This window comes from Pollachius pollachius (genome assembly GCF_949987615.1).
Source record: "Pollachius pollachius genome assembly, chromosome: 18".
NCBI lineage: Eukaryota > Metazoa > Chordata > Actinopteri > Gadiformes > Gadidae > Pollachius > Pollachius pollachius.
In genome coordinates, this window is record NC_136951.1 from 17,198,903 (window position 1) to 17,221,402 (window position 22,500).

General features: G+C 45.3%; 3 protein-coding genes across 4 annotated transcripts in view; 2 read left to right on the forward strand and 1 right to left on the reverse strand.

Moving 5' to 3' along the window:
• pphln1 (periphilin 1) overlaps positions 1-6,634 on the reverse strand; it is a 24,290-nt gene extending 17,656 nt beyond the window's left edge. The window contains exons 1-5 of one of the 2 annotated variants that reach the window (XM_079755757.1): positions 6,621-6,634; positions 5,904-5,954; positions 5,599-5,663; positions 3,646-3,891; positions 2,244-2,305 (exon numbers count right to left, since the gene is read on the reverse strand). In XM_079755757.1, the coding sequence (XP_079611883.1) occupies positions 2,244-2,305; positions 3,646-3,891; positions 5,599-5,663; position 5,904 (374 nt within the window). In that variant the 5' untranslated portion in view covers positions 5,905-5,954; positions 6,621-6,634. Of the gene's footprint in view, positions 1-2,243; positions 2,306-3,645; positions 3,892-5,598; positions 5,664-5,903; positions 5,955-6,465; positions 6,592-6,620 lie in introns of those variants that run through there. The other variant, XM_079755756.1, reaches the window with a different exon arrangement.
• Positions 6,635-6,694: 60 nt separating this feature from the next.
• Positions 6,695-10,663, forward strand: zcrb1 (zinc finger CCHC-type and RNA binding motif 1). Its single transcript, XM_079755963.1, has 8 exons — positions 6,695-6,816; positions 6,934-7,039; positions 7,173-7,201; positions 7,368-7,479; positions 7,790-7,897; positions 8,191-8,300; positions 8,793-8,874; positions 10,261-10,663. Exons 2-8 carry the CDS (start codon positions 6,956-6,958, stop codon positions 10,417-10,419), a joined length of 684 nt encoding a protein of 227 aa, XP_079612089.1. The 5' UTR covers positions 6,695-6,816; positions 6,934-6,955; the 3' UTR covers positions 10,420-10,663.
• Positions 10,664-11,099: 436 nt separating this feature from the next.
• The window catches only part of yaf2 (YY1 associated factor 2), a 17,062-nt gene continuing 5,661 nt past the window's right edge, over positions 11,100-22,500 (forward strand). Inside the window, exons 1-2 of the mRNA XM_079756155.1 lie at positions 11,100-11,239; positions 11,659-11,784. Of these exons, the coding sequence (XP_079612281.1) occupies positions 11,214-11,239; positions 11,659-11,784 (152 nt within the window). The 5' untranslated portion in view covers positions 11,100-11,213. The remainder of the gene's footprint in view (positions 11,240-11,658; positions 11,785-22,500) is intronic.

The following is a 22,500-nucleotide window of genomic DNA, read 5'->3' on the forward strand; positions in this document are numbered from 1 at the left end:
AATGTAGCAAATGCAGCAGCAGACCGCCCGTGACAGCTCATCCGAGCTTGAAAGAACTATTTTAGATCTCACGGGCCCCGCGACTGAATATAGACCTGTCGCTAAGTCAGGTCCCCCGTCGTTACCATGACGAACTCGGACAAACAAACCAGACTTGATAACAAAAACATATGGAAAAATGTCAGCCGACAGTATATCTGAGCAGGTGTTGGAGAGGTTTCGGGCGAAAAAGGATTTAATTTCACGTATTCCATCAGTGAATTAGGGGGGCCCTGGAGGAAAAAGGTTGGAAACCACTGCTGTAGAGCGACGATGAAACCCATTCACCTCACGGTTATTTAAAAAGCGGTGATTGTGCTCCACACTGAAGCCCACACCCCCTGCTGTCGGGGAAGTTCACATCCTCCCATCCTAGGTTTTTCCCTCCAACACTTCACCGAAAAGAAAAACATCCGTGGGTGGATTTCAGTCACGGGCGGAAAGGTTTTTTTTAATCTTTTTTAAGAACCTAAAGTGATATTGAACCTGACTCTGTGTTTGGGACAAAAAGCGAAAGCAGCCCTGGGAACGTAACAAAAAGCAGTGTTCAGATAAGAGGCCGAGGAGAGAGCCTAATATGGTGTCGACCCGGCACCAGCATATGGTGTAAACACACAAGGTGGAACGGGTCCAGCAGGCCCAGATAATGGTCCAGGAATGTGGACCCGACTGTTTCCGTTCCTGCGCTTCGTCAAGGACCCCGACGCCAGAATCCAACATCGACACTGGCCCAGATGACTCAACCCGTCCCAAGTATTATATTATTTGATGTTCTTCTTACATTACAATGACTGTTGCAAACAATTAACATTTACACTATTTTATTGTGTATGTGCATACGTCTTCCATTTTTCAAGTTTTTTATTAGATCAAGTCTTTTATTCCATGTGTGTCTTTTTTTTCATACACGTTAGTTTGAGCATGGCAGTTGGGCAGTTTGCATACGCTTACTTGTTTCTGGCAAACCAAATCCCAGCCATGGGAGCTGGTTCAAAACCAGCTCAAAGCTGTTTGGAACAGAATGGGCGTCGATGGATCGCCAACCGCCCAATCACGGAACGTGGCTACACCACGAGGAGGGGGGCCGAGCCACACAAAAATACTGGCTGATTGTAATCTGGACCTAGAAAGAGTCATCAGTCAACCTATTACAAACCCGGTCAAATCATTTAAAGTTGAAACATAAAGCTGCGCTGAAATAGCAGCATAATTGAGTTACTGAGTATCTTCATAACAAGAAGAAACGTTGTACAAATGATCAAGTAAATTAGAAAACCCTTTAAACTCCTCTAACGGGTCGCGGCGGGAAAGCCATCTCGGTGTGGCCATTCTCTGGAGGGTGCGTGTGAGCTAAGGCAGCCAACCCCCGTGATCTACGCCCGTGTCTTTGGAGACCAACGCGGGAGCCGGCAGGAGGCCAGTGGACCAACGCAGAAGTATAATTCACCGCTCAGCCGCAGCCAGCCCGGGTCAGAGTCTGAGACAGCCTTGAATGGAGCACCGCGAAGGGGGAAGGAATGAGGCGGAGGCAAGGCCGACACAGGTTTGACCAGACGTCCATGATTTACGATGTACTGTACTATACAAATAAACCTTTCACACTAGGTTATTGAAGAATGGAGGCGTGCCTCTGCCCCCCCGCGCTCCCTAGGCCAAACCGCGCCGTCCCTATGGGATAGAGCGGAGGCAGGGCCCACCAAAACTCTGGTTCATAGCACAGGCCGGATTGTGTTGTGGTACGGCGATGAGGTTTATATAGCATCAACCCATGATGAAATAAACTATTCATATCTATTGTAAATATTGGTCTCTCATGCCAACCAAGGTTATAAAAATAGGTCAAAAAGGGGATTTCACTCGGTTTGAAAGGCAAGCAGCAGGTAAGCAACAAGGGCAATGTAAACAACAAAAAAAACTGAGAATTTAGATATACCTGCACTTTTTTATAGTTTACTCACACAACTAAAAGTCATCCAATATGCCTTACTTCACAGTTAATAAACTGAAAAGGGGAAGAAACAAATATACAGGGCAAGGGTAAGGTAAGTGTTACCTACCTAACCTAAGCTGACCTTAACCTACCCAAGGTAAGGGTTAGGTCGGCGCCTCCCGTTACACAAATCGCTGCACGCCCCCTGCTCCACATTCTCTTCAGCCAGGGACCATCGCTGGGTCAAACTCAGATTTGAACCAGCAAGTCTTACCCAAACTCTGACGTGCGTGCTGGATGAGGGTCTTCCCGGGGTACTCTGTATGGATATTCCTCCTGACAAACAATAAAGCACACATAACATACACTCGGTTATGGTGAGAACGACACGAGGAGAGAGTTCAAAAAACTAAAAACACATATTCCAGCTTGTTTTCTTTAAGCAACCATTACATCACCAAGTGCAAACGGAGGTGGGTGTAACGTTTCGTCGTCCTCCAATTTCCCGCCTCGTACAGCAAATCTAATCCTTTAGGATCAATAATACACATCCCAGAGGCGTTAAGTGCTGCCTTAATACCCTCGCTTACTTGGATGCAAAAACATTCACACTCTTAAAAGTCTACACGTGTAAGAGTATAAGGTTTCCATAAAATACAGCTCTTCATCCCCATAGATTTAAATCACTGATTTTAACTAGAAATGTGCGCAGAGTGAACACTAGGGGGCGGGATAGACCAGCGCTCCACTATAGAGATTGGACATCATTAGTATCACCATTAAATACAGAGAATGCTTCTTCCTAGTTTTCCCCATCTCAAGACTATACTTTAGTAAGAGTTACCTCTATGTACATTGTATCACTAACCTGGGACCCAGACATATCTGCAAGCTCAATGTTTTATTTACTTATGCAACTGGCAGCTCCCTCCTTCCTTTCAGACATATTTCCAGCCTGCTTGGGCAAATCACAACTGTTTAATCTATTGTACCTTTTCGTACACAGCCATGATGGCTCCCACTGATGTGAAACACAACAGTATTGAACAAACTGGCCTGTGTATTTTCTCTAAAAGACAAACAAATAGCTGCATTTAAAGCTGTCGTTGATAAGGAAAGATGTGTTTGCCGTACTTCCGACAGGATTTGGTTGAGTCTAACGTTTCCCTGCTCTGCTAAGACTTCCTTCCAATGGCGTCCAGAGGACTTTGGTCCACGTTCGTTGGTAATACCCCTTGCAAAACGAAAATGAACTGAGAGCCTCATTTACATTTGCATTTACATTTTGGCCCCTTTAGCAAACGCTTAACCAAAGCTCCTTACATAGGTACATTTGCCAGAAGAAGAGTAACAACAACACATCACTTTCGGTACAGTAAGGACGTTCATAGAAACAAGTGCCCAGCACTTACAATTTCTAGGTTAACCCTTTCCCCGTACACAACAAAGACATCTAGGATGAAACGCGACACAACGCTAATGCTATATAGGTTCCAGACCATTACTTACGAAATTGGTCTGGTGACGTAAGGTGGCCGAGTAATCCGTGTTTTCTCCTACACTGCTCGGCCAACGGGATTCTTACAACGGGAGAGTGCAGAGCCGGGGGGGTGTAAAGACGCCCCGGGCACAAATAAAACAAAAGTACAACCAATAAAAAAAAAATGGCAACTCACCCTTCTCGCCGGCGGACCGGCCCTGCGCTCGGCGGGGAAGTGGGGGTTGCCGCGGCCGTCGCCATGGTAACCCCTCTGCTCCTCGGCGTGGTAATTGCGAGGGCCGCCGCCGTTGGGGAAGTACCGAGGGGCTCCCTCATACTCGTACCCCGCCCCGCCGCCGCCGCGGCCGTAGTCCTCGTCCGGGCGGCCGAAGGGACCCCTCCTCTCCCCGCCGGCCCCGCCCGGCGCTCGGGGGTACGACATCTGCAAGGGGAACACATGAGGGGGGGGGGACGTCAACCCCTTGGACCTCATCAGGTGCCGTCGCTCGCTCGACATCGCATCAGGGTGAAGGCTTCGTTATGGTTCCGCGTCGACGCGACGCAAAGGGGGGGGTTTACGGCCTGGTGGGCTCTCATTGGGGTCCACCGCGGGGGGCCTGAGGCGCTCCTCCAAAACATTTAACCTTAACCACTTAACCTTGCGTTGAGGCGACGCAGCAGCAAGGGCTGTGATTGGTCCGCTGACTAAAAACCCGACGCAGAACCAATACCGGTTCACGACTGAGCCTTAAGATACCTCTTACTTGACCCAAAGCAGTACAGCCGCTCGGAAAGCTTCTTTTTCGTGGTACTTCAGCTCATACTGGATAGATTATGCACACAAGATGGAGACTAACGATGTGTCCTTCTTTTTTATAAGTATTGCCCTAATTTGATGTTCAATAAAAAAATGCACTTTGGGTTTTTATCGCACTTATAAAACTATAAAAAAGGGAGCCAGTGCTCCCTGAAACGGAGCAATATTTACCAAGGTCGAGTAAATATTACCCTAATTAAAATATATTTTGGGTGGAAATGTGCCATCAAACACATCAGTTTGCGTAGACACTAATTAGAAGGCAACAGTGACCTAGGTTAATTGCCTCATTTCTGCAGAGGAATCTGATAAATCCTATTTTAGTATTTTCCAGCAGTCTCGCCTTCTTTGGTCAATTACAGCCAGTGGACATCCACGTATCCCGTAGATGTAATCCAATTAATATAAGTGAACTTCAACCTTGTAGCCTACTAAAAACATGCTTGGATGGGCTAAAGGGAAAACAGGGGGAGAGAGCAGAGCTTTTAATTTGCCATTTCCCTTCCAAGTCTGAATGTGTGTTTTTGTTTTGCCCTGTGTTATCATCCACTTTTCTCAGAGCACCCTGCGTTGCAAGATAAGAAATAATTGGCAGAGCAAACAAACTGGATCAACTGAGGTAGCATTAGACTCGACCCAACCGTAAAAGCATTGTCCTCCTTTGAAAAAGCTGTGCTAAAACATGGGTAAATCTTTGAGTTGAATTTGAAAGATGGAGACAACTAAGAGCCCGGAAGGATTTCTAGACAGATGCTAGATGAGCTGGTTTATAATTTACCAACAATAAATAAATTGCAAATGTGCACAATATCTTATCAAATGTCATTGTCAAAATGAAACTATCGCACTAGACTCAAAATATAGAGTTGTGCTTGACTTGTTTTTTATTCTTGTATGTACAATGTTTCCAACCTGGCATCCGGCATGAGCTTTGAGTTTGGGTAGAAGGGTGCTGGCGGACAGAACTCTATCTGATTGGTGAATTTGGTCTGCGGTACCACTTATAAACGCCCAGTGTCGATTTTACGTTGTCGTACTTTTAAAAAGGTAGCTCATTTACATTGTTGGCTGCCTGAGACACATTAGATAATAATAGAACGAGCCATTAGAGACGATTTGCATCCCACAAGATCACGGATGCGTATCACTAATGTCAAATCTTGTCATGCATAACAGACAGAATGTGTCTCACAATGAGAGAATGGGGATACAATACCAGGGATCCACAGTTACAAGGTTTTTAAAGGGTCCAATCAACTGTTATGCTTGGTCCAATGTAAAACCAAACCAAACCTAGGCATAGGATAGTCAAGACATAAACAGGGGACTCACAGCTCTGTCTGGTATGAAGCGCTCCTCGTAAACATCCCGTGTGCTCCTTTCTCTTCTATACGTCACTGGAAGGGGGAGACCAAGGATTAACAGGCAGTTTCATAAAGAAGTATACCTTAATACCTACCTTTACCGTATTATATTATTTGCATCTACATTATTACAACTCTTATTGAGTATATAGTATATTTTGGTCTTAGTTTATAGTTGTTTAAAATGTCTTTAATACCATCCTTTACTTTATTCTGCTTTTTTAAATCACTGTTGAATAAAGAAATACAAAACAAGGATAAAAAGAGACTTACTTGCTAAATAGCTTGGAGAGAGTTTAAACAAACAAAGCTCTTCAACCCGATCTATTGGAAGATGGAGACAAGTTTAGTGCAAGCAGGCAAGACAATTATTGATCAATGCAAAGATTGAACTATGACTGTCTCCTAGAAGAGGACTTCAAGGGGACGAGCCTCTTTTAAATATTTGAAATCATTAATGTCTAACAGATAGTTGTATATCTTTTTTAACCATGAAACTGCATTTGCACGTATGCATTTTAAGTGCATCCCTTGCAATGTCCCAGAACTGAGATGAATGGAGATGCATCAGAAGTAAGCCAAAGTGAACGACTGCGTACAACGTTACAAGACGACCCACTTTGGTGATCTTCCAGCAGTGTTCACACATGCATACGTATATCCAATTGCTTCCATACAACTTGATCATTACAAATAGTTTAGCAGAGGTGTACGTTTTAAAGCACAACAGTTAACTTTGTGTTGAGGCAGATTCCTACCCTATGGTCTCTTATGGCAGAATGACACTATTGCTAATGCCCCAACCACACAGCTTCGTCAGAAATAACCACATTACCTCGGCTCAGAACGACCTAGCCTCACCAGTCCCTGAATAGAACTACGCCGACGGTTTAAGGCAACTTGAGCCTGTTGATCAGACGCCAATAATCGGTATGAAAGCGAAACAATAACCATGTAGCTGTAGCACGTATGCTAGGAAAACAGTCTCACCTCGACTCCGTCGGTATCTGCAGTGACAGTGTCTCTGATTGGACGAGGCGCGCCTTACGTCACTGCCCTGCGACAAAAAGAAATTCACTGTTCGTTGGATTCGCACCATACTACATATTCATATTAGACTTTAGCAGGTTTTTAATCCTTTCATTTCACCATACTATAATCGTTTTGATTGGGGTTCACGTTGTGGGTGAGTTGTCTGTTAAAATAATAAGAATGGTTTACGAGTATTTCAATTTATGTTATTATGCATTCGTCTGCATTTCTTTGCCAACTCATGCTTAATAAACCCAATTTATATGTCCAGTACCTTGACAGATGAGACCAACATGAGCGGGGGTTTGGCACCAAGTAAGAGCACTGTGTACGTGTCGAATCTGCCTTTCTCTCTGACCAACAACGACCTTCATAAGGTATTGTAGCAGTTTAAACCACAATATGATCAATACTTGGTGATTGTGTTATATATTTTCATAGACTAACTCCAAGTGTACCGTGTTTGCAAACAATTTCGACTGAGGTATTTGTCATCTGTTTTTGTTTCAGCTTTTCACCAAGTATGGCAAAGTTGTGAAGTAAGTGCATCACATCAAAAACCCTATTTTCAAGAACCTGTATCTTGTGTGGTCCTCAACCATACGTTGTTGTGCTGAAGTTTCTTGTTAGTATATCAACATGAGTAAATTCTCCTTACGAAAATATAATTCATAACATTAACAATGTGGCAATGTGTTTTTCAAGGGTTACAATTGTAAAGGATAAAGAGACACGCCAATCTAAAGGAGTGGCGTTTGTTCTCTTTTTGGACAAAGAATCAGCCCAAAACTGTTCACGAGCATTAAACAACAAAGAGGTGAGACTCCACTGAATGTGCAGGCTTCAATTTACCTTAAAGCCAAAGCCGACTCTGAATGTGTAGGCCTCTACCCGTACTCCCAAGATTCATTGTTTACTTTGTTTAACCACACTAGCAACTCATAATAATAATATCGATAATAATATCTACTAAGTGGCTAAATGGATCTAGCAAAGTGAATACAAAGATTGTTGCTTTGAGCTATTTCATTGATGTCACTAATAACAAAACCCAGATATATTTATGAGGAGGATGGGCTTAGCCATAACAGCACAGCTCTATCCGGCCCCAACTCTTTTTCCTTCAGCTGTTTGGCAGAACAGTGAAGGCAAGCATTGCTGTTGACAACGGTCGGACAACTGAGTTCATCCGCAGACGGAACTACCAAGATAAGACAAAATGCTACGAGTGTGGGGTAAGTCTGTCCATCTTCTATGTTCAGAAGAAGGTTTATATACATGGGTGGTTGGAATTCCCAGGGGTCTAAGGGCTAGGGATAGGTGATATTTTTAATAGATTCAAATTATAAAACATGTTGGAACATGATAAGATAAATAATGTATCAATATTCGAAACTGGTCCAACATTCAAAGACTGTGCCGTCTTTACTGTTAAAGTAATCTAATGTATGGCTGTGAAAATGGTGATATCCCCGTTAGTAAGAGATGGTCCATACATGGTCTTGCACTCTTTTGTCCTCTACACTAGGATCCGGGACACCTGAGCTATGCGTGCCCTAAAAACATGCTGGGAGAGCGAGAACCACCAAAGAAGAAAGAGAAAAAGAAGAAGAAAAAGGCAGGGCAGACAGACCATGTGTAAGTAATCACCTTAGCTTTAATCAATGTCCCATCTATATATGATAATGCCTTATTAGGTAGAACTGGCTACATTTAAATGCATATGTTACACACACACACACACACACACACACACACACACACACACACACACACACACACACACACACACAGAGCCTCTCCAGCCGCGCTCTCCGGGGGTCCTGCCTTATTAATGAGTTTGACACATAAAAAGCACAAGCAGTGAAGACGGTGTCACTCATCAAAAAAGGCCTGTTTTTGAACCGTCTTAGCGCGTGTTAAAAAATATTCTCTTTCATAAGGACAAGAGACAATCAGCCAATGGCCCCCACCTCCTCTTTTTTTTTTCTTCCTTTCCTTCCTTCCTTCCTTCCTTTCTTCCTTTACTTCTTTTTTTTTTTTTTTTTTTTTTAACAATACACAAATAACCAAAGCTATCAAACAACTATTTTTCTCTCGTCCTGATTTTTTTTTTTTTTCCCTCATTAGTGAAGAAGAGGAAGAAGAAAGTGAGGAAGAGGGAGGTGAAGACCCAGCGCTGGACAGCCTAAGTCAAGCTATAGCATTCCAGGTCGGTACCTAATGTCTAAGTAGACATGCTCCGGAAACAGAGAGAATGTAGTGTGACTGAAAAAATGATTATCTTTGGATCACTAGCACTGTCTACTTTGTCACATTTAGTAGACTTGCTACTCCTCTAAGGAATGAGAGAATGTGGTGTGACAAAAAAAAAATTGCCTTTGGTAACCATTGTTACACTGTGCTCTCTGTCTTAAACAAGTGGTCCCCCGTCCAGTGGTTTGAACACTGCACACCTTAACAATTTCATGCGCGGCTCAAGGTTCCCCTTTTCTCATAAACCACCTTTGGTCCAACATACCTGAACAAAAGGCCCGGAGAGTTGGATAGGAGCAATATTGGAGAAAACAACAGAGTAACATACATTTGGAAAAGGCCTTGGTTAAACTGCTGCAGTTAAGATCGGAGTTTTCTAATGCGAGAGAGCTGAAAAGAGTAGAAGACAGCAACATTTAGAAAATAAACTACAAAAAAATCCCCTTGTCTCCCTGCTCCCTCCCACCCTATATTTCTCCATCATAGAGTAGTGTTGCTGTTCAATGATTGGCAGGAAAGAGAGGCCCTGCTTGATCAGAAATAAGCCAGGAGCAGTACAAAATCGAAATAGGCTCATGCAAAGGCAGGCGATGTCCAATAAAACAGATATTCCCACAGAGCATTGCTGTGGCTGATATATGCATGGCTAAACCATTGCTAACAAATTCACTCAAATAATAGCTCTGAAATCTTACCTACAACACCATTTGAAGAGCTGCATACAGTAGTAGCATGATCATTGTACTGTATTGTTCCGTTTTACTTACCCATTCGGAACCACACAACACATACACCTAGTAATGTACGCAACCCTGGTTGGGAATCACTATCAACTTTTTCAATGGTATTAGGTGAGGTGCTGTCTGTAAGGTTCAAGAGCTGTTAGAAATCCTCCAGCCATCTTGTCAGATGTTAATCTCTCTCGCTATACTGCGTTCCTGCCTGCCTCTGTATCTGTATTCAGAGTTGCAACCGCTCCCTGCTTATTCCTGACCAATCAGGCTATCAAATTTGTGATTCATTTTTGAGAATCTATCTTGCCTGTCAATCACATTGGCGCACACCCCCAGAATCAATAAGGGTCTTACCATTCCACCACAGGTTGGTGTGAATGCAACACTTCCCAATGATGGCGAAACAGAGGGAAGGAGTGGGGATTTTGATTTGCTTGTTTTCTTAGTTTTGCTCTCTCTCTCTTGACATATCTCAAATCGTACCTTCGTCATCTCTAAATGTGAATGGAATGGATGGATTCCACTTTATTCCCTGCAAACAGACACTACAAACTCTCCATTGTTTGGGGTGCCATCTTCCTTCTTCTCTGTTCGTGTGTCCTTCACAGCAAGCTAGTCTGGACAGCGAACGGCAACGCAAGAGGAACAGAGAACAAGCGGCTGCCCTTAACGACGACAGACCTCAAGCCTCCACCTCCGACGACTCCAAGAAACCCCGGATCAAAAAGAGTGCATACTTCAGTGACGAAGAGGAGCTCAGTGACTGATCCTGTGTGGATTGAGGTCGTAGGCTGTGTGTTAAATGTAGCCTACATATTTAAACGTTGTATAGTGAATGCCCCCTTTTTAATATGTATTGTTTCGGTCGAATAAGGTGTCAGGACTCTGGAAAACAGATGTTTCACATTTGGAGTAAAATGTGTAAAATTACCTCTTTTCCATTTTTTTCACTTTCTATGTAAATAGTGTTTTTTTTGTATGGATTACCCTTATTTAGTCTTATGCTGGCCAATAAACTGTTCATAGAAAACAACATATCAACCGTTCTTTGTTTATTATTTGAATGTATTTAAAGTATAAAAACTCGTCGATGCGATGCTTGGTTGTGGTTAACCAATCTCTTGCACAGTCAGCATTGTGCTCCTGTGCTTTTATGGGGGGGAAAGCAAGCATATCCGGAGAGGGATTCCCTGGTGGGGTGTTTGAAGTCGATCCGGTGGATGGGGATATTGAGTAAAAGGATAGTGCATGCTTAGACATTAAAGGGGAGGGGGGGAGGAGAGAGACGAGCCACATTGAGGTTGTGACATTGTAACCACTCTAACGCAACGCACACGGCGGCGGCATTGTGGTCGGGATGTATTCATCATCAAGAAGAATGTCAGCTTCAGGAAACGGCTCGGCCTCTGATTGGACGGGGGGGTGGGCCACGTGACCGGTTTTCCCAACCGGAGTTTCCACGACAGCTGGAAGCCGAGCGGGCACAGGCGCGTCGTCGGTTTCTTTGAAAAATAACAAGGACTATCCTCGTTTCAACACCTTCAAATAAACCCCGTCTGGCATGGGCGACAAGAGGAGTCCTACAAGGTAACGACCGAGTTATTACTTCCTCGATACTCGAGCACGAAAAACGACAGCGACGAGCTCAAAAAAAAAAAAATCGGAATTCTCTACGGTCGCTCTCGCCCTCCCTCCCTCTCTTCTCCCTCGCGCTAAATGCCCATCTTTAGTGAGTGTGTGTGTGTGTGTGTGCGCGGTTTCCTATGTGTGTGTTTTATAACCGTATCGCCAATTACAATGTCGGATCACAGCGCTCGGGTTGTGATTTTCTCACCCGATAGCCTTTCGTGTAGTGTGTAACCCATCCATGGCGCTGCTATACTATCACCCCTACTCCGGTGATGCGGATATGAATTAAAACTCACTATTCCTGTCTCTTCTCTCCCCGTCCCCCCCTCCCCTCCCCTCCTCTCCTCTCTTTTCGCTGGGTTTGTTTTGTTTTAAAGGCCGAAGCGTCAACCGAAGCCCTCCTCAGACGAGGGGTACTGGGACTGTAGCGTGTGCACGTACAAGAACACGGCGGAGGCTTTTAAGTGCATGATGTGCGATGTCAGGAAAGGCACGTCAACAAGGTAAGGGACCGCCGTGCGACACGATCGCCGTGCATCCGACTCGACGCGTGCACGGTGTTTGATTTATTGTGATGTTTCCTAAAGGGGACGTGCAGTGCAAGCCTCCGTTTGTTTTCTTTTAAAGGACCACGTATGATCGCAAGTGCAGCGATTAGTTCTTGCGTAGCGTTTTCCCCCGTGTTTTATGTGCAATGTTGTGCATCCCATTTCTGTGTGTGTGTGTGTGTTTGCGCGACCGTGTTCCGTTTTCGACCGTGGGAGTGATTGATCGTAACCAGTGATTCTTTCTCTTTTTAATCCTTTTAATCCTTTTTTATTTTTTTATTAGTGTAGGTTGTTTGCCATATTTTTATACCCGGCGAAATGCCAACGTTGAAACTGTTAGGAAACCAGTCAGTATGCATTCTGGACTAGGGTTTATCCCTTTTTATTACCCTGGAGAAATCCACTGCCTACTTGTTCAGCTACAAATTTGATAAACACAGAGACACCTGCTAGGGGCAACAAATATAATTACCCTCCAGACCTTGGCAGCATCCACACATGTATTTACCAGAAGTGTATGTGTGTGTGTGTGTATGCGAGCATTTCTGTGCACTACTATGTTCTCCCAAATGCAGCTGATATTTGCTCTAGCCAGCATATCGCAATGATGGCACTTAAGTCATGATCATAATGTGAGAGAGAGAGGGTGGAAGAGATGGAGAGAGAGAGGGATCAGCTCAGGCTGTGGAAAACCTCCAGGCTTGTAAGCAGAGGTTGAACCTGACACTCCTCTTCAGGGCATAGCTGTGCACCCCCCTTGTATGTTTCTCCACGGGTCCCCACCACCCACTATGTATTCCCATTGGTAATGAGTGTTTGCATTTTCACATCGCGCCTATCTTCATTGACACCCGGTGATGGGGCCTCTACGCACTTTGGTCTGAGTTCACATGCAGCAGGAAGTGTGTGCGCAAGTGTTGCACGTTTTGCGTCTGCGCGTGAGGCGTGCGTGGGAGGGCGAGTTGTGAGCCGAGGGTTGTCAGAACAGCTGCCAGACAGACAGCCATGGCTCATTACTATGCAACAGCTTAATCAGCCTGCTGTCACCTGACACACGTACACACAAACACACACACACACAGGCAACAGACACAATTATCACACACAATTGTACAGTAAATGCGCATTTTCTTAAAGGGTGGTTTGTTTGTGGGAACCAATTCACAAGATGCATACATTACAGACACACACTGTTGTGCACGCAGGAGATTGAGAAGAGGCGACCCGTTGAAATAACAACCCACCGCACGTTGTTGTTTTTGGTGTGGCGTTTACCTCAACAGTCTGCCTGCAGGCTAAATGCTTCCCTGAACCCCACCATGTGTCACAACTAGGTCTGATGCCTCCACTCGCAGTACTCCTCGAGTTCACCTCCAGGATAACCGAATATGCCGCTTCTTATAAGGGCAATCACCCATATTGTGTGTCCCTTTTAGAGTGGAGAGGACCGATGCGTTCGCCCGAAGGCTAACTGTAGCCGAACAGCCATCCGGCTGGCCGGTGGTCCCTTCCGTCGAGGCATGTAGTGCATTTAAAACGAGTAGAGAAGTGCACCTTTGAGAATGTGAATAATAATTAGCTGCCCTATAAAGGGGTCAACTGCCCTAACATAATAGTGCACGGTGCATATTTAATCGCTGAATACATCTACTTTGTCTCGGAGGCGGTGTCGAGAGACTCGGTCCCACCCCCCCCCCCCCCCCCCCCCCCTCCCAAGACAAGAAATGTACAAGTTAAAAAAAGAACGCAGGCTCACTGTTACCGTCGGCCCTTACCAACCATCCCTAAAGGGCACACAATGGCCCTTATTCACCTGGGGGCCATCATGGCTCTGCCTCTCAAAGCTAGCTGGGTGCTGGAGCTGAATTCCACATTCCTGCTCTGCGAATATGGCCCCTAGACCCCGGCCTGCCACCTCATGGAGTATCTGGTAGGATGTATTCTCGGCTTGGATCAACTCCCACATTTGAATAGGTTCTGGGTCTGAACATGCAGTGTAATCGGAGGCGTCCCCGTGCCAGACACCCTAATCCCCAACAGTGTATTGGAGAAAATGTTAGTTTGGCTAAAGGCCACTGGCTACACGGCTAGTACTAACTAGTTATAATCAGAGTGCACACATCATTAGCGGTCACACCTGGCAGAATTTAATCTGAATGTGTAGTTACTGCATGGGGGGGCTACATCTGTGTTATTGAGGGAAAATGGAAAGGGGGGATGTTGAATATGGGTTGAAAGTTGAAATGCACCACAAAGGACGAAGCAGGATTCGAATGTATTTATAATTGTATAAAGTGCGAAAAGATTGGACTTTTCAATGACATTCATTCAATCATGTTTGATTTTCATAAACCAAGTATTGCAGGCTTGGTTAAGGCCATCAGTGCAACCTCATAAAAACACACACACACACACACACACACACACACACACACACACACACACACACACACACACACACACACACACACACACACACACACACACACACACACACACACACACACACTCTCTCTCCTGTCGGGCACTTGTGACCACAGCTAGCTTAGATGAGCGTCAATGTACTCCTCAAAGAATGGATGAATGGATCCATTCTCGAGCACCGGCCTCCCAATGAAAATAAATAACATTCTACCCCGGAGCGTGGTCGATTGAGAGGGAAGTAATCCAAGATTGTGTGTGACTCCGCTGCTTCTTCTTCTGAAAAGGCCTGTCCCTAAACCCGTATTCAGTCAGGGTCGACCGACCAACCCAACCCATCCCGGGACACCGACACACCCCTCTTTGGATGAGTCACCCCTACGAATGAAGGGGTTAACATAGCGGGATACATTTCAAACTGGGGGGGGGGGAACAAAAAAATAGAGAGAAACAATCCAGTAAACAAACATTGCGGTTGCTAAGTGCCGTTTGAAATCTCAAGTCCTGGGAGTCGACAATTTCCAAAAGCGCTCACAAATCGTGCTGACACGGGAGGCGTGCGCCAGAAGGAAAAGAAGCAACTGGGTGTGGGCCAACAGTTTGTGTTTGACCTTCTCTAGTGTCTGTCTACACAACACCGGCATTGGCATTGCGCAACCTCTCTTCCCTGTGAAGAAAGGCCCACCAAAGACACACACACTTACTCTGCCTGCTTTGATAAAAACCCAATAGGATGATGGAGGATTGTGTCTGTATATTATTTGCATCGGTTCCACGAGTCACGACAGTCGGTGCGTGGAGATGCGCTCATCAATGTCAGAATATCTTTTACGAGGAGTTGAGATTTTTATATATTCTTAACCGTTAACCTTGCTCATTCTTCCTCTAGCTTTACCTTTTTCCCCCCTTCCCAGATTTTATTCAGTCCTTCATATCATTTCCCCCTCCCCCCCTGTCTCTCTGTTTCTATCTCTCTCTCTCTCTCTCCTCTTATTCATTTCTCTGCTGCCTCTATGTCTCTCGCTCACCGGGGGTTGAACTTAACCTGGGGCTCTTGTGGTGACAGATTGACTGATGTGCATGTCTCTCCGCAGCTCAACCTGAACACGCATAAGCCGTCCTGGTTGGCTGAGAACACGGCCCTGTGTGTGTGTGTGTGTGTGTGTGTGTGTGCGTGTGTGTGCGTGTTATACACCCATCCTTTTCAAATGGACGTTATTGTTGGATTTTTCTGATGGACACATAACGATTTAAGGGTGAGGCACTTGATAGCCGAGTGGCTTGTTAAAACAAATCCATTTTAAAATGATTGCACATAGACGTCAAATACAGCCAGCTGTGAAAATCAGAGACAAGCAAAATGCCTTAAAGATGACAATGTTTAAAAGAGACAAACATAAAAAATGATATACTATCTTTTTCATTTGCATTATTTGTAAAAAAAAAAGGAAAATACGTAAGCATTTGTGCTTACGACTCATTACAGGAATCCAGGTTTCAGAACGAGTCCTCGAAAAAGAGTAGATTATGACCGGCTATTGAACTGCACCGCTGCCATCATACTGAGTCCTATTTTGATGAACAACAAAGTAACTGCCTCAGGGCATTTCCACCACGGGGATCACTCTCAAAATATCACCCTCAGAACTGTTTCAATATGCAAACAGACGAGTGTGTGCATACGTTTTTAAAGAGCTCCCCTGACCCATTCGCTATCCATTTGTAAATTTACTGCATAGCTAGAAGCTAGTGAGGTAGTATACTGACGTTTTACCATTTAGTATTTAGCAGGCACTTGTGCCACTTGCAGTGAATTTGGATGACGTTGGACACCATTAAGGAGCCGTGTAAGAGGTTGGGCATCTTGCCCAAGGCTGCAGAATCGGGGTTGGAACCCCAGTACCTTTTTTGGCCTGGGGGTCGGAACATCCTTTACACCCACGAGACTAGCATGCCGCTACATAGATCTGTCTGTCCAGGGTCATGAGCAGTGGGGGCCTCAAAGATTAAAATCAGGCGTTGCGTCAGAAGAGGTCCCATTTCACAGTGCTCTCCCTTACAGAATATAAGCCACGACTTGGGCCAAAGCGAATGAAATCGCTGTGTTTGTTCGTCGACCTGCGGCCGTCACAAATCGGCTACTTGCATTAAGTGGCTGATTAATTGGGACATTAGCTGAATTCATCATCGGTTTTGTTGAGTGCTCATTCGCCAACTCTCAGGTCCCCCCACCCCCCATAATTCCATCCCTAATTCTTAAAAAGAAATAAATGAAATGAGTGGCGCAGCCCAGACGATATAAACGATCAGATTGGGCTGAACGGCTCCGTTTGTGTGAAGCCAATTGCTCGTATTACTCATCCGGAATACAAACAGCAGAGAGTGGGAGCCGGGGACAATAACGGCAGGGGTTATCATGACACACACACACACACACGCACACGCCTGGAACATACTCACAGACACACATACTCACAGCCACGCACATACTCACAGCCACGCACATACTCACAGCCACACACATACTCACAGCCACACACATACTCACAGCCACGCACATACTCACAGCCACGCACGCATACTCACAGCGACACATGCACAAACACACATGCATATACACACAGCACACATGCATATACACGCATACACACATTCATACACACAGCCACACACACACGTGTGCATGTGGACACTCGCATGCACATGTACACACAAGCACATTGCACAGACAGATCTAGAGACTCCCGCACATGTGTGACACACATTAAAATTAGTATTCGGTGCATCAGTGCCACATAGTAATTACGGGCTTATCACGTAGCCATAATCTTGGGAGAAGGAGAGAGAGAGCCAGAAAGAGGGAGAGAGCCAGAGAGAGAGAGAGAGAGAGTATGTCTGTGTGTGTTTGTGTAACAGATGGCTCTCAATGTCCTGTGGTTTATGACACCGTCTACCGCCCCCTCACCACTCAGCCACACACACACACACACATATACACACACACACACACACACACACAGTAACATGCTAAAGCAGGGGGAGCCATTAATCATCGAGTTGGATGAGCTCCTGGAAGCAACACAGCCCCCAACTTACGGATGCTGCCACATGTGTGTGTCTCTCTCTCCCTCCCCCCCCCCTATTCCTTATCTATAAACATATCAGTCACATTCATCTCGCGCAATCACTGCAGAGGATTCATTTGATGTTTCCATTGATAACTGAACACCAATGTGCTGACTTAGACCATTGGCACAAACTAAATTGTCTTTTTTTTTTAATGCGCATTATACAATCATTTATTCATCTATTCGTGTGTTTTTTTTCTCACTCTGATTGCAGATTTACAATTTTTCAAATGTTGTGTTTTATCTTGCGTGTAATGAAGAGAAAATGTGGGAAAAGGCAGAGAGAGAGAGAAGTCTGTCCGACGCGGTTCGTATCCGTACGGACGGATGGCGTGCAGACATGAGGCGTCGCCGACGGCTGAATGAAGGCCAGGGACGCCCCAACGGTCCACCTGAGGACAGGTAAAGGTGGAGCACAGCCAACAACAACCTCACAGAGAGCAGCGCTGCCTGACGCCCAGCTGTTCAAGCAGAGCTGCCCGCCTTTCGAAATGCGTCCTAACCGTTACACATCTGGAGGCGGCATGTGGCTCAGGGGGCGGAGCGGGTTGGCTGGTAACCGGAAGGTTGCTAGTTCGATCCCCGGCTCCTCCTAGCTGAGGGTCGTGGCGTCCATGAGCGAGACCCTTAACCATCACTGCTCCCGACGAGCTGGCTGTTGCCTTGCATGGTTGACACTAGTGCTGCACGATTCGGGGGAAAAAAGTCATATTGTGATTATTGTGGACAATATTGCGATTTGCGATTGCGATATATTAAACAAATGGTGTCATGAGTCTACTTGCTTGGTTATAAAGGAAAATGCACACAGATTACCGATAATTTTAAAATGTTTCTTCCTCAACTCAAACATACAAACAAACTAGCATAAAAAATTAAGAAAAAGTGTACAGTATCGTTTGCAAAATAACAATATTTTACAAATTAAATAAATAATAAAAATATACATTTTTCAAAATAAAGGCATTTCTGCTGTGCAAATTTGTTAGTTAAGAAAATATATATTTATTCATAAATCGCAGCCTTTTGCGGTTATACAATCGCAAAGCCTGATATTGCGATTGCGATTCGATTAATCGTGCAGCACTAGTTGACACCGCCGTCGGTGTACGTATAAAAATGGTTGTAAATCGCTTTGGACAGAAACGTCTGCTAAATGTAAAATGTACTTCTGGAGGGGCCATCTACTTAACCGTCGGGTGTGTGAGGTTGTTGACGTGAAGGTGTTAAAACGGAGGCCCGAGAGACGCCTCGTGAGTTGTAGTGGCGTCCCGGTTCCATCGCAAATCAGTTTCCTTTTTCGTACTTCCTGTGAGCAGGTTGACAGTACATGGTGTGAGAAGGACAAGAACACGCCAAGCATGACAACAACGACGACCGGGAGAGTGAATAGAGTCTTTTGACGGAGAATTTGACCGAGCGATATCAGAAACCTAACATTATACGTGTATCCTGTCCATCGGATGTCCTGCCCTCTCTCACTCGCCGCTAAACCCATGAAACAAGCCATTCTCTACCCAATAACGCACGCTTGAAGCAAATCGTTCATTGTGAACGCCTGGTAATGTGAGCTAAAAGTGAATTTCAAATGTGGTAGTGCCCACCCCAGATGTTTGCTATGCTCGATGGAGTGATTCACCTTCCAGCCTACCCAGTCGACCAGCGTGTAGTTATTAATATTGACAAGGCTTGTCACGGCTAATCAACATCACAGAGGGTGGCTAAAATGGAGAGTGTTTGGGGGGGGAGGTTTTCTGTTGAGATCTTACATTGTTGTTGTTTTTTTTCCGGTGTCGTGCCGGGTAGTGCGTAGATGGTGCCGCTTTCTACATGATGGTGGTGGAATCAGCCGCGTTTGTGTGATTCACTAACTGGTCTCCACAGTGTGACAGGGTGAAAGGAAAGCTGAAATAAATAAAAGGGACTCAGACATTGTGGGCCAAAAAGAAGAGTTTTAAGGGAGGGAAACGTTCCAGCGCAGTGGCCATGAGCTATCGTTGTCTATCATTATATGGGCAAATCTTCCTCTTTTCTTGCGGTTTAAAGATGGAAGCTGCTTGCGTGATGCGTTCACTGCTTCAGAGTTGCAAATAGATCGGATTTGACCAAAAGACGTCTTGGTCGATACCGCTATTGGTTCATATTTTGATCATGACATCATCGACAGAGGCCATTTTAGATGGGAATAATCGTTTAGTTTGAATGAATTCAGTTGGAAGTTGATACTGGCCGCTAACGTCAACCATTTCCACACCATCTAGCGATACAACACATTTTTGATGTACAAGGATGCTCGAATGCCTATAGATCCGAGCAGCGCCGAAAAAATAGTTTTTTAATCATAATATTTCAGCAGAATCACACATGTTTTTGTACATTCAGACCAGCTGAAGCTCTCACGGCCCTGCGGCGTTCGTTAAGTCTTCCTCCACCGTTCCTCCCAGGCCTCCATCGTCCCGCCCTGTAATGGAGAAAGCACTGCGGACGCAGTGTCAGTGCGATCGCAGCTTCCAAGCTCACAACGAGCCTCCATTAGCCGGCTGTCCTAGCAGACGCCGCGAACGGCGCTCATATCGATCGGCAGCAGCTCTGTTTCCACACACACACACACGCAGGGGACACATGCACACACACACACACACACAGTATTAATGTCAGACAAAATAGCTCCCTCTACATTAACATCCACCACCCAAATGTGCAATTGACACACACACTGCACGAGGTCCAACATGGATGCCGGAGGCATACACTCCTAGATAATAACCACTTTATTGGGTTTACAGAGGCAGCTCTGTTTTGCCCTTATGCTCACGCCCAACCCCAATATTATGGTCTGTGTGTGTCTGTGTGCGTGTGTTCATTTCCACCCTCAGGTCCGACACATCGGCTGGCTCAGTAAATATCTACTTCATCGCTCTCCTACTTGAGGATGACGATGTACAAAATAGGATCTCATGTTTCCCCCCCTCTGGAGCCCTCCAGCAGGGGGAAAAAAACAACAAACAAGGAATTGGAAACAAACTCCGGAGCCACGCTGGATGCTGATTGGCCAGGAGCGGGCGTGATCGGCCGCATTTCTCGCACGCACCAGCGAGGATGTAATCAAAGGTAGCACGCCACAGACGGCACCCTACCCCAGCGCATAAATTAGACAACAGCCCTTGAATTCATTACAGACGGTCAATTATGCATACGCAGCCACAAGTCATTTTCAAGGGCCACCCGGAAAAACATTTCCTCCTCGGTCGCAGGCTTCGTGGTGCACGTGTTACGGAACACGTCGGGTACAGGCGATGTGTTATTGGTCGTCTTTGATCTTATTTATAAATGTTCCTATTTAATTCATATGGCTGACCTGCATATTGTGTAGGCTGTGACGCAGTTATTCCCCATCTGGGATTCATTAAGTACGTCTTCTTATCTCATGCGAGTTCTTGGTTATGGCTCGTAAAGCGGAAACCATAATCTAAGCCTGCCCTGCAGACCAAGACCAAGAGTAGGTCTTTTTGTTTTTGGAGAAAATGGCTCACACGGTTTACCACAGAAGAATACATATTTGGTGGAAAGTGATGAACGTGGGAAACGAAGCCACAATCGGGTACTTTTTTATTCTGCTTGGCACAAAAGTTTAAAAGTGATAAAGAGAGAGAAAGAGGTTTTTTTTTTGGTGTGAAATTCAAGCCGCAAAATGACGTTTTTTCTTCTGCTTCTTGGAGCAGAAGTATAACAGCGATAAAAGATGGAGAGAGAGATCTCAGCATCTCAACTTGTCAGCAGTTTTCAGGGCCGACATATTAGCAGATCCTCCCGTCTCCCTTTCCTGTCAGACGGTTATGTAGGCCAAGAGACACCATTTGCATTTCAGTTTGGCCTTGACAACGTCTCTCTCTCTCTCTCTCTCTCTCTCTCTCTCTCTCTGTGTTTCTGCGAAATGATTCACGATTCCCCCTAAACCCAGAGAAAAAAGTGGGCGAGAATGATTGCGATTAGTTTTTTTCTCTGTGTAGTTGGCGTAGTAGTGCCTCTAAGAGTACAGATGGAGAACTTGGTTTCTAAACTAGATGAGATCCCTGATAGCAAAGGAAATCACCCTTCAACAGTGAAAAAGTAAATGGCAAAGGGCTTGTAACTACTGTTTTATTTGTATTGTGTGTTTGCTGTATGTATGTGTAGGCGTGGACCACTTTGCTGTCCAATGGTGTGCTTACTTTAAACCTGAACCCTGTTCCCTAGGTCTTATGGTCAATACTAATGAGGTGGAACACCAACCTTTTTGCCCATAGAACATGAAGAACCTTTCATTCACTTGATCACATGTTTGATGGTTATCAAAATATCATAATAGGGACCGGCCACCAAAATCACCAACAAATGCTCTAAAAAGCATATATATTTATTACACAACTTTGTTGAATACTCTATTCTGATTGGTCAATTAAGGCCTTCAGCTGTCTGTGTTTACTGAATAGCAGACCGTTGCTACGACCAACAGACCGTTGCTAAGGACGCCGTTTCCAACCGTTAAAAATCGAAAGGACAATCATCTCTTCTGCGAAAGCAATCTTTTTTTGGAAATCAACGAGATCCTTTTTCGTCGTTATACTCTGGGGACCAATGATTGATTTGTTTAATGAGTGGCCGTGGGTAACTAGCGGGATAACCTAGTACAGCGAGCCCAGGCTTTATCGCGGAAATAAACCCAGACGGCAGGAGGCAGACCTTCCCCCCCCCCCCCCCCCCCTCGATCCCCCGGGGGTCTTGAATCAACCCTGAAGGGCTGATCACTACCCTGCCTGGCTCTACCCTATCCCTTACATATGACGCTGGTAAACTACACGGCTCTGGCTGTCAGCCAGGGTGGCATGTTAGCCATTTAACAAAATAGTGACGACAAGCTAGACCAAATCCCCTGCTTTTGATTGTGGACTGGAGGAAAGTGCAGTGGCTGGTATTTTTATCGCCCGAGTGTTTTTCTGAATCTAGTGAGGAATCCAGCACACTGTGTTCCATCGTCGGAGGTTCAGCATGGCTCGAGGCCTCATCTGCTCACTCTTGGCTTCGTGTGTGTGTGTTTGTGTGTGTGTGTGTGTGTGTGTGTGTGTGTGTGTGCCTGTGCCTG